Here is a 15,009-nt window from a genome sequence, read left to right as displayed (position 1 = left end):
CAAAAAAAAGAGGAAAAGATTCTCCATGAGCCAAAAGACGGTAGGTAAATAATGATTTTGCAAAAATACGTGGGGGGGAGGGCAGTCTGCTCATAAAACTGTGATCTTATTTAGATTTGTGCCCAAATATTTAGATTGGCCTGTGTAGGGATTTCATATTGTTCCTCTGAAAACTGTATCTGGAAAAGTTCTCATGATTTATATGTATCAGAGTATTTGAGTTTGAAACATAGTAAGGTTGATCTAGGTAACTTTTTTGAAACATCCAAGGATTCTTTTTCTAGGTTAAGTCCTTATCTTTCAAGAAAAACCAGTCTAATGCTTCACTTAAAATATAACACATGGGGTTTTTTATGTAATAGATGATGAATTTGAATTTATGAATGCAGTTCTTTATGCCTTACAAAAATGAACATTGAAACAATACTGGCTTTCAGACAAATAGGGGGACTATTTGTTCTGATTTGTGCTCTTACTCATGAAGTCAACAGTTATTTTACCTATTCATTAAAATTACTAAACTTAAGTTAGTTGTAAATTTTCAGGTGTTCACTAGACCGCTGCAGAAATAAATCCTGAGCCATCTGTATCTTCCATAATAGCTCTGTGTCTGGCCATTTCCTCATGAAAACGTTATTTTGAGTTGGTAGGAAAAGAGCACATACAGCCAGGAGAGTATTTTGGGGCATGTTTCTACAGCCAGTAGATTCAGATCTACAGGAGATCTTGCAGTTTTACTGTCATATCTCGCACCTGTTATCAGCTTCCTCCAGTCACTCCTTGCTATTAACGGGATTTCTAGTAGGAAGAAGCATACAAGTGGCAGTGGAACCAGCACTGTAAATAAAGCATCTTTCACAGTGCCTTACACATAATAGCTCGTCAACAAGTGCCAGTTCCTGTCACCTTGCTCACAGCAGTCTCAAGAGTGAAGGAGAGTAGAATAGTTCTAGATCGCTGTGAACTATAAGGCAAAGCAGCCTGGGAGCCAGAGTTGGTCAACATAGGAGCCAGAATTGGTCAACATAGGAATGCCGTGTCTCCTGGGAGGAAGTGTGGTTTTGTTTCCCCCATGTATTCTATCCAAGTGTGTTAGATGCAAGTAGGCCTCAGTGCAGAGGCAGTAGTTTCAGAGCATAGTAGCTGGAGACCTCCATCACTTATATTCTCTGAAGGAAGACCTTTGCAAGGTGCATTTTCATGGCTTAGCAATTAAATATGTTAAATTGTTTTAAGATATACACAAAAACAAATCCCTGCTTGGCTCCCAGCCTCTCAGGATGCTTTTCTGCCCCCTCTGATCTTGTCCAACTTACTCATTTTATAGATTAGGAAACTGAGACCCAGAAAAACAAGATCAGAATAGATACTTTTCTAACAGTCACTTGAAGCAAGAGAAACAACAACATGTGCCCTTTGCGAGAACTGAAAAGAAGAGCAGTTACTTATGAGTAAAACCAGCATAACTATGTTCTTTATCTAGAACCGGTCTTTGGAAGTTGGGTTTTGCTGCCAATCATTTTAGGGATGGTTTGTCATCCATTTCTTTCTGCAGCAGGAATAGATAGTGTCCTATCATTTGATTGGTAGAGGCTGCTGAGAGGGCTAAATAGACAAAACTTCCTATGAAGCCCTGTATTTGGGCTCCACCAGATGTGTACATATATGATCTAAATATGGGAACTGTGTCCTAAACCTCCACTGGAAAACAGTACAATATGGTATGCCATTAAATTTTGGGGTCAGCAGTAGAACAGACTAGAGAGCCCAGATATGGACCATCAACTCTATGGTCAAATAATCTTCGACAAAGCAGGAAAAAATATACAGTGGAAAAAAGACAATCTCTTCAATAAATGGTGCTGGGAAAATTGGACAGCTATATGTAGAAGAATGAAATTCAACCATTCTCTTACACTATGTGCAAAGATAAACTCAAAATGGATACAAGACCTCAACGTGAGGCAGGAATCCATCAGAGTCATAAAGTAGACCATAGGCAATAACCTCTTCGATATCAGCCACAGCAACTTCTTTCAAGATATGTCTCCAAAGGCAAAGGAAACAAAAGCAAAAATGAATTTTTGGGACTTCATCAAGATCAAAAGCTTCTGCACAGCAAAGGAAACAGTAAACAAAACAAAGAGGCAACCCACTGAATGGGAGAAGATATTCGCAAATAATAGTACAGACAAAAGGCTGATATCCAGGATCTATAAAGAACTCCTCAAACTCAACACACACAAAACAGATAATCATGTCAAAAAATGGGCAGAAGACATGAACGGACACTTCTCCAATGAAGACATACAAATGGCTAACAAGCACATGAAAAAATGTTCATCATCACTAGCCATCAGGGAGATTCAAATCAAAACCACATTTACATACCACCTTAAACCAGTTAGAATGGCCAAAATTAACAAGACAGTAAATAATGTGTGTTGGAGAGGATGTGGAGAAAGGGGAACCCTCTTACACTGTTGGTGGGAATGCAAGTTGGTATAGCCACTTTGGAAAACAGTGTGGAGTTTCCTTAAGAAATTAAAAATAGAGCTTCCCTATGACCCTACAATTGCACTACTGGGTATTTACCCCAAAGATACAGACGTAGTGAAAAGAAGGGCCATCTGTACCCCAACGTTCATAGCAGCAATGGCCACGGTCGCCAAACTGTGGAAAGAACCAAGATGCCCTTTGATGGACGAATGGATAAGGAAGATGTGGTCCATATACACTGTGGAGTATTATGCCTCCATCAGAAAGGATGAATACCCAAGTTTTGTATCAACATGGATGGGACTGGAAGAGATTATGCTGAGTGAAATAAGTCAAGCAGAGAGAGTCAATTATCATATGGTTTCACTTATTTGTGGAGCATAAGAAATAACACGGAGGACATGGGGAGTTGTAGAGGAGAAGTGAGTTGGGGGAAATGGGAGGGGGAGACGAACCATGAGACACTATGGACTCTGAAAAACAATCTGAGGGTTTTGAAAGGGTGGGGGTTGGGAGGTTGGGTGAACCTGGTGGTAGGTATTATGGAGGGCATGTATTGCATGGAACACTGGGTATGGTATATAAACAATGAATTCTGGTACACTGGAAAGAAATTTAAAAAATAAAAAAATTTAAAAAAAAATTTTTAAAGAATTTGGGGTCAGATAGCCCTGAATTCTGGTTCTCTGGGCTACTTGCTAGTTCTGTGACCTTGGGCAAGTTATTTCTCCTCGTTAGTGAAATGGGGGCTTAATAGTACTTGCCTCAGTGAACAGGAAGAAGTTTAAAGCTACTGTTAGCATTCATCTGGATTATTTTAGTAGTGTTCAAATTCATTTGGGTTATTTCAGTAGTCTAGTAGTCTTCTAATAGCTTCTGCACTTGTTCTTCTATAATTTATTCTTCACAAGCAGTCATGATGATACTTTTTAGATGTAGAGTGTCTTTTCAGTAAATAATACTAAGTCATTTGGGTATCTCTGGAAAAACATTTGAAACAGTACACGTAACAAAAAAAAAGGGGGCAAGTTGGCCAATATGAAAATGAAGAATTTCTGTTTATCAAAAGATACAATTAAGAGAGTGAAAAGACAATCTACAGAAAATATTTACATAGAGACAGTAAAAGGTCTTATATCAAAAATACATAAAGAACTCCAACAAATCAACAAGTAAATGACAACCCAAGAGTAAAAAAGTGAACAATATACTTGAATGGCTATTTCATTGTACAATATTCAGCTGTCCAATAAACATGAACTCAGTGATTTACTAGTAGAAACTTGGTTGCCAAAATCTCTGTTAAGTCTCCCACTGCATTAATAAATAAGTCCGCAACAAAAGAGCTAATTGTTCCACAGATCTCCTTACTAATAAGAATACCAGGAATATCATATAATTTTCTACACAGGTTGTATTTTACTCTTGGAAATTCTGTTTTCTGAGCATTCTTTCTCATAACAAGGTATAAGAATGTATCTCTTTTTTTATCCTTTTTAATTTTTCATTTATCCTTATTTTTTATACAATACTTTATTGTTGCTCAATCTCTTCACTAGGACCTGACAGTGTAATCTTGATTCCATCTTAGCATGATAGTTTTGCAAGTATTAAAACATACAGACTGCACTTCTCCCAGATCCTCTCCTCTCTAGGCTAACATCTTGATTCTTTTAGTCGATCTGGTATCTAGATTCCTCACCATTCAAGGGAAGTTACATACCTGTTTAGCAGTTACTCAACCGTGTTCATTTGACATATATTAACGTTATCTATATTTAGCATTCATTTATAATACTTAGCAGAAAACCATAATACACTAACCAAAGTTGTTAGTTGTCAGACACCCTAAATAAAATAGGCTTAGAGATTCATTTTAATTCATGAAAATAGTTCTTGTAAAAAGTAATTTGAGAGACTAAAAGATGAATGTCTTCTAAATCTCAGACTGAGTATGCATTATTTTATTTAAAGAGTAACCAGATTTCTAAGTCCCTCAGAAATAATTAGCTCTTAATAAATGAAAGGTGAAATGAAAATGTATTCACATTTCAAAATCTAATTTGAATAGGTTAAGTATCATTTTAAAAACAAGCTATCAACTTTCCATTTCAGAAGAAACTTTTTCTCTGTAATGTTTTTAACTTATGTTAAATTAGTTTTTGTTTTCTCTGTTTGAATATCCTTGTGAAAGGAAGAAGTTTAGGAATTTTAATAGGCACAGGAAAGTATATTTAAAAACTTATGTTTTCTTTTTTTTTTTTTTTTAATTTTATTTATTTGATAGAGAGAGAGAGATCACAAGTAGGCAGAGAGGCAGACAGAGAGAGAGGGGGAAGCAGGCTCCCTGCTGAGCAGAGAGCCCAACGCGGGGCTCAATCCCAGGACCCTGAGATCATGACCTGAGCCGAAGGCAAAGGCTTAACCCACTGATTCACCCAGGTGCCCCAAAACTTATGTTTTCTTAAATAACAAATAGTGTCCATACAGATAATTAAAATTGTATTTGAAAGCTGTACTTTATTAAAAAGAGAGCTGATATTGATTTCTTACTTTGTTCCCTTTTCTGCCTGAACAATTGAAAAAAGAAATGTTTCTTACTCTGGTACAGTTGAGTGAAAATAAAACAGACCGTAACTTGTTTAACTTTAAGTCTTCATTAGTTGTTTAATGTTTCAGGAAGAGGAATTTGCAAGATAGAAAAGGCCTAAGTATTTCAGCCAATAGTAAGTTCATGGTATATTGTGATGAAAAACCAATATAGTCTCTTTTTAACTTTATGGTGTTTGTTTAGAATGTTAATATAGTTAATATATTTTCTTAAAATTGAAGACACGTTAAGGGCCCCTGGGTGACTCAGCTAAGCATCCAACTTTTGGTCTCAGGTCAGATCTTGATCTCAGGGTCATGAGTTCAAACCTGCCCTGGGCTCCTAGTTAAAAAAAAAAAAAACCAAAAACAGATATGTACTGGAAATGATTTTTGATATCTCGTAAATTTGTTTATTTGATGAATAAAGTAATACCTTCAAACCATAAATGTGTGCTGTTCTTTATTTTCCCTTAGTAATTTGTCTGCCAATCCTTCTAATTTGGCATTTCCCTTCAGTCTCTGCCATCATCTTGGTTCAGCAGGATTTCTGATCCCTTTTGATGAGGCACAGGAATAGCTCCAAGAGAAGGGTTGAGTCCAAAATCCCCATAGATCATCTTGACTATTACAAGCAGTCTTACTTGAAAGATATATATCCTCTGAGAGTTAGGTTTTTTTGCTTTTTATTCTATACGTATATGTTGCAAATTAAAGCTCTTTATGTAGAACATACTGCTTTATGGTGAGACAGTGAGGCAAATAGACCACATTAATTAACCTTTTCTCATTAATCTGCATTTTTATGTTTGGCATTACTTCCCCTGAAATATGTGCTTCATCACTAATAGCCAGTAAGTGCTTTTTAAGACATGTGCTACAACGTCCTAATGGGCTCTGAAATTATACCTTGAATTATTACAGTATTTTCTAGTAACTAGCTTTGTTATTATGAGGATTATTTTGTATATCTAAGGAGTCACTACGTGCCAAATTTAGAGCAGCAAGATTTTATATCAGTTGGCCACTGTGGCATGTAGATGTCAATGAAAATAATCAAATATTAGTTCCTGATTCTCCCAAGTTTTTTTAAATTTTATGCACTGTATCAGTAGATAATTTTGAGCATCCCATTTATATGGGGAGTTTTAAAAATCAATGAACTATACATTTTTATATAATTATAAGCCTAATATCTCAATGTGTAATATACAAGTGTGGGGGGAAGTTCATATAGCCTCAATAATTTTAAATATTTTGGATAGCTTGTCAGATTTAATGATATTTTTACTGTTTTTAACCTCAGAATGGAGAAAAAGAATTAGCTCTGCCATTGTCATTGTTTATCTGTGTCTCCATCTTTGTTATTAACATCAAACTGTGATGTTTACAGAAATCTTTCTGAGCAACATGTCTGTTAGAGACTGTTCAGTTAAAATCAATATGATATTTGTAAATTTACTGAACAATATGTTGAAAAGCAAGTAAGCAAGAACTGCTGTTGTTATCAGCACTGTGGGACATCTACTCTCCCTCCAGAACTGACCCATACCGTTTCTGACATTTAACCATCCAATTTTGAAACTGCAGATACAGTCCCAAAAGGAATTCTTACACATTTCTGGGAATGTAAATTGACATGATGACTTCAGAGACTAGTAAGGCAATACTTAGAAAGTTGAAAGTGTGCATCCTTTAATCCAGTAGTTCCACTTCTCGGTGTCTTTTCTAGAGAAAGTCTTATGTGTATGTATAATACATGTATAATACATGTTTTACCATTCTTCCTGATAACAAAAAAACTAGGAGCCATCTATTTCTCGGGAAGGGAATAGAGAAACTGTGGGGTTTTTGGTATAACGGGACATTTTATAGCAGTAAATATGAATGAGCTAGGTGCATATTATCAACATGTATCTCAAAAGCATATTACATGGAAATCACATTTCAAAAGGGGTGGATTACTATATAATCCCATCTGTTTAAATGTATTAAACACAAACAGTAATATATATTGTTTGGGTGCACAAATATATATTAAAAGTTTCCAAATAAACATGGGGATCATATATACTAACCTTTCGCTAAGGGTTATCCTAAGGTCTGGGGTGAGAATTGAGCTCTATCTATACTTTTAATTTCTGAGAGAGAGAGGAGAGGAGAAGGAGATATCTTCATTCTGAAGCAAATAAGGGAAAATATTCTCCCTACAGAGTAGATCGTACTGTTGACTATATAGATGTCTATTCTTTTCCATTCTTTTGAATATTTTTTCAGTGTTTCAGTGGAAAGTATTTAATAAAATACATGCTATTCAGTGAAAGTGTCAGGATTTGTTAAACTGACTAGAATGATAGTAAGTTTTTAAAATTTTAATTATTGGATTTTATCTTCTTTTTTCTAATTTGTACTCTGTACTTCCAAATCACAATATAATTACTAAGAATGGTCTAGCGGTTGAATTGATTGTCAATAAATGAGGACTTTTGTATACAGTTATTTTCTTTGTTTTATAGGAAAAACGTCAGAGAGAGGCTCATTTTCCCTGTACAGCAGAGACACCGGATTACCAGGCTGTCAGGTAAGTTTAATAAATACAAAATTGAGGTCATTTTTAATACATAAATAAAAGCTTTGATAGAAGAGGTAGGAATTTATCCAATTTCAGCATTATCTGTGCCTTTAATGTGTAACTAAATGTGGTAAGATTTTAGTAACTAAAGATACTTTCTTTTCCCTCTGTTTAAAATGATTTCTCTTCCCCAATTCACCATTGTCTTTCTGTAGAAGCAACAATTACCTTCCTATCCTTTTCCAAAATTCTTATATCATTTCTGAAAATGATTTTTGCATATTTCCTAATGAGAAGAACAGAGCTGCTAATATATTACATGAAGAACATACGATTGCTCTGTGTAGCTTTACTATCCTGTAATGTTAAACTTACTAATGTTCTAAGTGTTTTCATTTCAGTCCTACACCCTAACCCATTCTTTAGGCTTTCAAAAGTCTCTTTGACTTGGAAATGTTGTTTCAGTTTTTCCATATTCCTTAGCATGTTGTATTTTTACTGATGGCCATCTTCTCTGCTTATATCCCCATATCTTTAGAGAGAATCCTGAACACTCAGTTCACCTCTAGATTCCCATCAGAACCAAGCCAAAAAGAATAGGAGGGCAGAATATATGAAATTTGTTTTCTGCTGTCTATATGCTTTTCATGAGGTCTGCCCTAATTTTAGACGTGGTCATGTCAGTCAATTTTAATTCTCATTCTAATAGTACTACTACATTTAATATATATCCTGTAATTGTGCCAATCACAGAAGTCCTAGGTTCAAATCCCATCTTTACAATTTACTGGCCAATGGTCCTAAGACAAGCCATTTAACCTCCAATCCCATCTCTGCATTGATTTCCTCCTTAGAAAAATAGAATTAGCAGTTTTGTTTCATCCTACTTTATAGGTCTACGAAGACCTATAAAGTTATATATAATGAAGGTTAAATTCCATGTACTTGTGGAAGCATTTTACAAAATAAATCCTTTTAATTTTTTTTCCATTCATATAACCTACAAAACAAAAGCTATTTTGTGTTTTGGGGGATGTTTTTTGTATTGTTGGTTCAAGTCATTACATTCACAGTTTCATCAGCAAAGGTCATTATTGTTATTCCATGAAGTGTCCTGTATTGAATCTCTTGGAGTTCTCACTTGGCTTTAGGAAATGAGAGAATATCCTTGGCACAATCGCATCACAGGCCAGAAACTCACAACTCTAGTGGTTCTTTCCTCCTTTATTTGCTCCATCCTCTGTACATAGATTGGGAAGTGTTGTACGTGGACAGCGCATGCATGTAAGAGCGCACATGGATAAATGCTGGAGCAGAGGATGAGTTGAAACAGTGCCCAGTAGTGGTATTATAATAGGGTAACTTGCAGTGATTTTTTTTTTTTGGTATGTTAAATCATCCTTGCATTCCTGCAATAAACTTCATAGAAGCCATTTTGAATCCTTAATATTATTTTTAAGAGACCAAAAGATTTGAGAGCCACTGTTCGAAAGTTAATACTATTGCTAAATTTGAGGGGGAAACGGTTGTAAGCTGTTAGAAAATATAGCTGCATCTAATATATCAGCTAATGCTTATATTAATGAGTTTCCACTTAACATTTTTTATACTCCCTTGGCAAAAGTATTGCTATTTAGTTAGGATTAGTGGTAAGCTCTATTTATATAATTCTCAAGTTTTGAGAAGACAAATCTTAACAGTTTTTCCAAAGATTAATATGTGTTTATACCAGATTTAATTCCTTTCTTCTCAGGATTTTTGCTCTTTTAAATCCAGTATAATTAACATACAATGTCATATTAATTTGAGGTGTACAATACTAGTTTTAATTCTCATATCAGAAAACATTTTTTTTAAACCTAGGTACATAGCACTATAATAACAATTGCACCCATTTACTGAGAACTGAGCCAGGCTTTGAATTAAACATGATCACATTTAATCCCTTTAACAATACCCATTTTTCAGATTGGAAATGGATGCTCTCCAGAGGTATTAAGTAATTTGCTCAAGGGCATGCATCTAGCAAGTGGTAAACTTTCTAAACACAGGGTTGATACTTTTAACTATGATATAACTATACTGCAGCATAACAGTATCAGGTTCCAGGTCTGTCCCCTTACTACCCTTTCATTTTAATTTGTTTGGATGAGGAGGGACCTGGGAATTTATATTTTAAACAAGTGCCCCAGGTGATGCTAATTCACATGTGTTAGGGATTATGCTTTGAGAAACCCAGTTCTCCTGTATATGCCAAATATAAGCATCTACGGAGTATAAAAAAGGAAGAAACCATAAGATCACTGTTCAACAGTTGTTTATAACATTTTGGAGAGATCAGGTAGACCTGTGGAAAAGAGAAACAATGTTACCGGGATGTATGAAATGTAAAATAACAGTATTGTTATTGCAAGAAATGTAAAGGTATTCATATGAGGGAAAGATTTATTTGTAAAGTATTCATAGAACCAGTGCATGAACCCCAAAGAGGAAGCCCACAATTGAGCACAGAGGAGAGGTTTTATGGCAACGAAGACAGATGGCATCAGTGAAGATAGGAAGGCTCTTAAAACAAGTTAAAGAATTCCTCACTGTGAAAGGAACAATGGCCTTGCTATCTATTATTGTTACTTAGTTCTCACTGTGCTGCAGTTGCTAGACAAAATAATGGATGGCACCAGCTGATTTGAGGCCTAAAGAGTAAACTTAGGATATTCAAGAGTTTAAAAAGACGTATAACTCCTATTCAAAGAAAAACCTGTACTCCAAACAGTATTTGTTATCAGGGGTCAGAGAAAACAATACACTAAAACAACAAATTGGCTGCCATTGTCTTATGTGTTCACAAGTGACATAAAAATCTTAACCACACAATGATAATAGAAGGAAATGTAAACAGTGACTGCAAAATTCTATCCAAACACCACTTTGAAACCATTTCTCTTCAGCATAATTCCCAAAGGAACATTAACTCTCCTATTAATGTACATAAAATGCTGCTGACATTCTACAAAATTCATTCTAATTTAATAATGCCTGATGGGCCTTACTTCATGTTAAGATGATGTAATAATATGTTGCTAAATGAGTCTCCTCATATTACTTTCATGGCAGTCCCATAACTGATGAGCCATTAAAAGGAAACTGGTGTAGTGGTATTACTGGAAACACTGATAGATCGTTCTGCAATCAAATTTTTTTAATTGACTCGACACAGAACATAGAAGCCAACATCATTATTAACTATAGGTATAATACTGCACCATGATGTGAAAAATCCTTTTATCATTACAAGTTTTTCACTGCCACCTGTAAAACAAGTATGTGTTCAAGTAGTTTATGTAAGTTTTTCTCCCAAGTGTTCAAACCCAGAAGAGACAGGGTCTTGGTTTTTTTCTTTCGAAGAGATTTAAGTTTCATCAGCATTTAGGTATTACATGCTATATTATATTATATTATATTATATTCAGGTAGCACTTAGTTATTTGGAAATTTACCCACCATTTGCTTATTAATCATCCTCTTTTCCCATTATAACCAGTCTCACTATATACGGACATTTGATAATGAGAAAATTATAAAAGCGCCAGTATATCAGGAAGATATAACAAATGATACATAATGATAATAACCTTAGGTAAATAACCTAAGAGCTTTAAAATAAATGAAGCAAATATTGACAGAATTCAAGAGAGAAGTAAATACAAAACTATAGTTAAATGTTTGAATATCTCTTAGCAATTGACAAAGTAACTAGACAAAAAACTTAGTTCATTTACTATCAACTACCTTGACCTTATTAATATTTGCAAAACTGTTCCCAGCAAATGAAGAATATACATTCATTTTGAGGGTATATGTTCTGTTCAGCAGGATTAAATCATGTGCTAATCCATAAAACTGGTGTCAATAAATTGAAAAGATTTTAAATCCTACAGCATACTGTGTGACCAGAAGAAAACTAAATTAGAAGTTAGAAGATACTTAAGAAAACACCAAATATTTGAAAAATAAACAACCCATATATAAATAATCTGTGGTTTTAAAAAATTAGAAGGGAATTTAGAAACTATCTCTAACTGAATTATAGTGAAATATGATATAGCAAAATCTGTTGGTGCAGCTAAAACAGTGCCTAGAAGAAAAGGTATAGCTTTAAGTGCTTGTATTTAAAAAAAAAAAAAGATCTGAATTATATAGCCTGAGGTTCTGCCCTAAGAAGCTAGAAAATGAAGCACAAAATAAATAGAAGGGTGGAAATCATACAGATAAGAGCAGGAATCAGTGTAATATTACAGAATTAATAGAAAAGCAACAAAGCCAGAATTTGGTTATTTTGAAAGATCCATAAAATTAATAACTACTAGGGCTGCCTGGGTGGCTCAGTCATTAAGCGTCTTCCTTCGGCTCAGGTCATGATCCCAGGGTCATGGGATTGAGACCCACACTGGGTTCTCTGCTCAGTGGGGAGCCTGCTTCTCCCTGTCCCTCCCCCCTGCTTATGTTTCCTCTCTCTGTGTGTCTCTTTCTAAATAAAATCTTTAAAAAAAAAAATTAAGGGGTGCCTGGGTGGCTCAGTGAGTTAAGCCTCTGCCTTTAGCCCAGGTCATGATCTCAGGATCCTGGGATCGAGCCCCACATCAGGCTCTCTGCTCAGCAGGGAGCCTGCTTCCCCTCTCTCTCTGCCTGCCTCTCTGCCTACTTGTGATTTCTCTCTGTCAAATAAATAAAATGTTTAAAAAAAAGAAAAGAGATATTGGGAATAAGTTTGAAAACTTAGGTGAAATAAATTTCTTGAGGAATAATTGCCAAAAGATAAAACAGAAAGTCTGAATTACTGTGCATCTATTAGTGAAAATAAATTCATTTCAAAAATTCTTTACAAAGAGTGATGAGCACCAGGTCATGTATGGAATTATTGAATCACTGTATTGTACACCTGAAATTAATATAACACTGTGTGTTAACTATATTGGAATTAAAGTAAAATAAGAAAGAAATGTGGGGGGACAAAAAATTGTGAGAGAAAACCCATAAAAAATGCTTGAGGGTCATGGTTTCATTGGTGAATTTTTTTAAATGTTCAGGGAAAAAATACCAATCTTATACAAACTATTTTAGAAAATAGAGAAGGAGAAAACACTTTTCAGGTCATTTTACGAGATGAGCAATAAAACTGCACACGTAAGTTTGGCTGAACATTTGAAAATCAGTCAGTTTAGTTCGACACATTAACAGAAGTGAGGAGAAATACAATGTGATCATTTCCATAGATGTAGAAAAGGTATACAACAAAAATGAAATATTCATGATAAAACCTCACAACAAACTAACCATACAAAGCAGCTTCCTCAGTTTGATAAAAGACATAAATGAAAGATCTATAACTAACAGCATATTTAATGGTGAAAAACTAAATGCCCCCCCATATTAGGAACCAGATAAGAATTTCCATTCTTATTACTTGAACTGTATGTGCTAGTATAATAAGGCGAGGAAAAAAAAAAAAAGACACAATTGGAAAAGGAATAAATTAAGCTGAATTTGTAGATGACATGTTTGTATACATGGGAAATCTGAATGAATCATCATGAAAACTTTCAGAACTGATAAACCTTTAACTTTTTCACAGGATATAAAGTCAATCTAGAAATTAATTGTATTTCTACACACCAGCAATGAATAATTAGAAAATGAAATTAACAAAAAAGTACTATTTGTAGTTACATCAGAAAGCATAAAATACTGAGGTATACATTTAGCAAAAAATTATAAGACTTCAACGGTGAAAACTGTATAGTATTGCTGGGAGAAACCAAAGAGGATCTAAATAAATAGATATATAGATATAAATAAATAGATATGAATTGGAAAACTCAGTATCATTTAGATGTCAGTTCCATTAGGCTATAGATTTAATGTAGTCCCAATCAGGATTCTAGCAGACTTTTTTTAGACATTGACAAGATTATTATGTGCTAACAGGCACATGACAAGATGTTCAACATCACTCATCATCAGTGAAATACAAATACAAATCAAAACCATGATAAGAATACCACCTCACACCTGTCAGAATGGCTAAAATTAACATAAGAAACAACAGGTGTTAGCGAGGATGCAGAGAAAGGGGAACCCTCTTAAACTGTTGGTGGGAATGCAACCAGTGCAGCCACTCTGGAGAACAATATGAAGTTTCCTCAAAAAGTTAAAAATAGAACTGCCCTATGATCCAGCAATTATACTTCTAGGTATTTCCCAAAGAATACAAATACAGATTAAAAGGGGTGTACACACCCTAATGTTTATAGCAGCATTATAAACAATAGCCATACTATGGAGAGAGCCCAAATGTCCTTACTGATGAATGAATAAAGAAGATTTATATAAACAGTGGACTATTATTCAGTCATCAAAAAGAAGGAAATCTTGTCATTGCAGTGCCATGGATGGAGCTGGAGTGTATTATGCTAAGTGAAATATGTCAGAGAAAGACAAATAGCACATGATTTTACTTATTTGTGGAATTCAAGAAAGAAAACATGAACATATGGCAAGGGGAGTAAAAATCAAGAGAGGGAAACCAACCATAAGAGACTCTTAATGATAAAGAACAAACTGAGGGGTAATGGGGGGAGGGAGGGAGGGAGGGAGGGGATGGGTTAGATGGGTAGTGGGTATTAAGGAGGGCACTTGTTGAGCACGGGGTGTTGTATGAACCACTGAATTATACTCCTGAAGCCAATATTGCCCTATGTGTTAACTAACTAAAATTTAAATAAAAATTCTGGGGGAAAGTTAATTAACACAAAAATAAGTCAATTGGAAAAGGCATAGGATTAAGAAGTGCCAAAACAATCCAGAAAGAAAGGAGAAAGGACTTACTTCATACCTGATTTCAAGACTTAGTATAAAGCAATACTAATCAAGATGGTATAGTATAAAGACTGACAGATCATGAACAGAATAGAATCCAGAAAAGGACCCACACCTTTATGCTAAATGATATATTTTTTTTAAACAATATATGTTCTCAGCTTGTTCATTTTTTTTTTTAAGATTTTATTTATTCATTTGACAGTCAGAGATCACAAGCAGGCAGAGAGGCAGGCAGAGGGGTGGGGGAAGCCGACTCCCTGCCGAGCAGAGAGCCCGACTCGGGGCTCGATCCCAGGACCCTGGGATCATGACCTGAGCCAAAGGCAGAGGCTTTAATCCACTGAGCCACCCAGGCGCCTTGCTAAATGATATTTGATAAGAGCACCCTAGCAACTCAGTGAGGAAAAAAAAAAATCTCTAATGTACAGTGCTGAACAACTGAATTATCAGTATGGAAAGAAAGGAAAGAA

At 35.0% G+C, this 15,009-nt stretch overlaps 1 protein-coding gene across 4 annotated transcripts in view; it reads left to right on the top strand.

Moving 5' to 3' along the window:
- The window catches only part of TCF12 (transcription factor 12), a 381,460-nt gene that overhangs the window by 259,301 nt on the left and 107,150 nt on the right, over positions 1-15,009 (top strand). For all 4 annotated transcript variants that reach the window (XM_032864863.1, XM_032864864.1, XM_032864865.1 and 1 more), the window contains one exon: positions 7,605-7,669. In XM_032864863.1, coding sequence (XP_032720754.1) covers positions 7,605-7,669 — 65 coding nt within the window. The remainder of the gene's footprint in view (positions 1-7,604; positions 7,670-15,009) is intronic.

Source organism: Lontra canadensis, unplaced genomic scaffold (assembly GCF_010015895.1).
Source record: "Lontra canadensis isolate GAN:19392208 unplaced genomic scaffold, GSC_riverotter_1.0 scaffold28, whole genome shotgun sequence".
Classification (NCBI taxonomy): domain Eukaryota; kingdom Metazoa; phylum Chordata; class Mammalia; order Carnivora; family Mustelidae; genus Lontra; species Lontra canadensis.
This window is presented reverse-complemented; position numbering and strand designations above follow the sequence as displayed.